This window comes from Egretta garzetta, unplaced genomic scaffold (assembly GCF_000687185.1).
Source record: "Egretta garzetta isolate BGI_Z169 unplaced genomic scaffold, ASM68718v1 scaffold597, whole genome shotgun sequence".
Taxonomy (NCBI): domain Eukaryota; kingdom Metazoa; phylum Chordata; class Aves; order Pelecaniformes; family Ardeidae; genus Egretta; species Egretta garzetta.
In genome coordinates this window covers 98,136-98,612 of record NW_009260353.1, presented here as the reverse complement: position 1 = coordinate 98,612, position 477 = coordinate 98,136, and the positions used below count along the sequence as shown (strand labels likewise).

The 477-nt window shown below is 58.3% G+C and overlaps 1 protein-coding gene across 1 annotated transcript in view; it reads left to right on the top strand.

The window, feature by feature from the left end:
• Window positions 1-218: 218 nt before the first annotated feature.
• FAM155A (family with sequence similarity 155 member A) overlaps window positions 219-477 on the top strand; it is a gene marked incomplete at its 3' end in the record, with an annotated part of 785 nt that continues 526 nt past the window's right edge. The window contains 2 exon segments of the mRNA XM_035898427.1: window positions 219-465; window positions 468-475. Of these exon segments, the coding sequence (XP_035754320.1) occupies window positions 219-465; window positions 468-475 (255 nt within the window).

The window sequence follows — 477 nt, the reverse complement described above, 5'->3', positions numbered from 1 at the left end:
GAAGGCAGAGCCAGCGGCGAACCCCGACGATATCTCCGAGGAAGAGAAAGAAGAGGGAGAAAGAGAGAGGGGGGGAGAGTGGAAGAGGGAGCGAGCGAGCGAGAGCAGGGAAGGCAGGCAAGAAAATCCCCCCAATCTTTTAAGTCAATGCATATTGTGGTGACACTGGCAAAGGAGCCCTCACGGTGGAGTCGGCCAGGGCTGTGCGTTCCCAAAATATGACCAGGGGTGCTTGGATGTGCAGTCGGCAGTATGATGACGGCTTAAAAATCTGGTTCGCACCCCGGGAGAACGAGAAACCCTTCACGGATTCAGAGAGGGCTCAGAAATGGCGACTGTCCCTGGCATCGCTCTTGTTTTTCACAGTCCTGCTCTCTGATCACTTGTGGTTCTGCGCCGAGGCCAAATTCACGGGGACCGGAGAGAAGGAGCAGCCGCCGCCCGAGAAGCCGGAGCCCGCGGAGCCGAGCTGCTGGC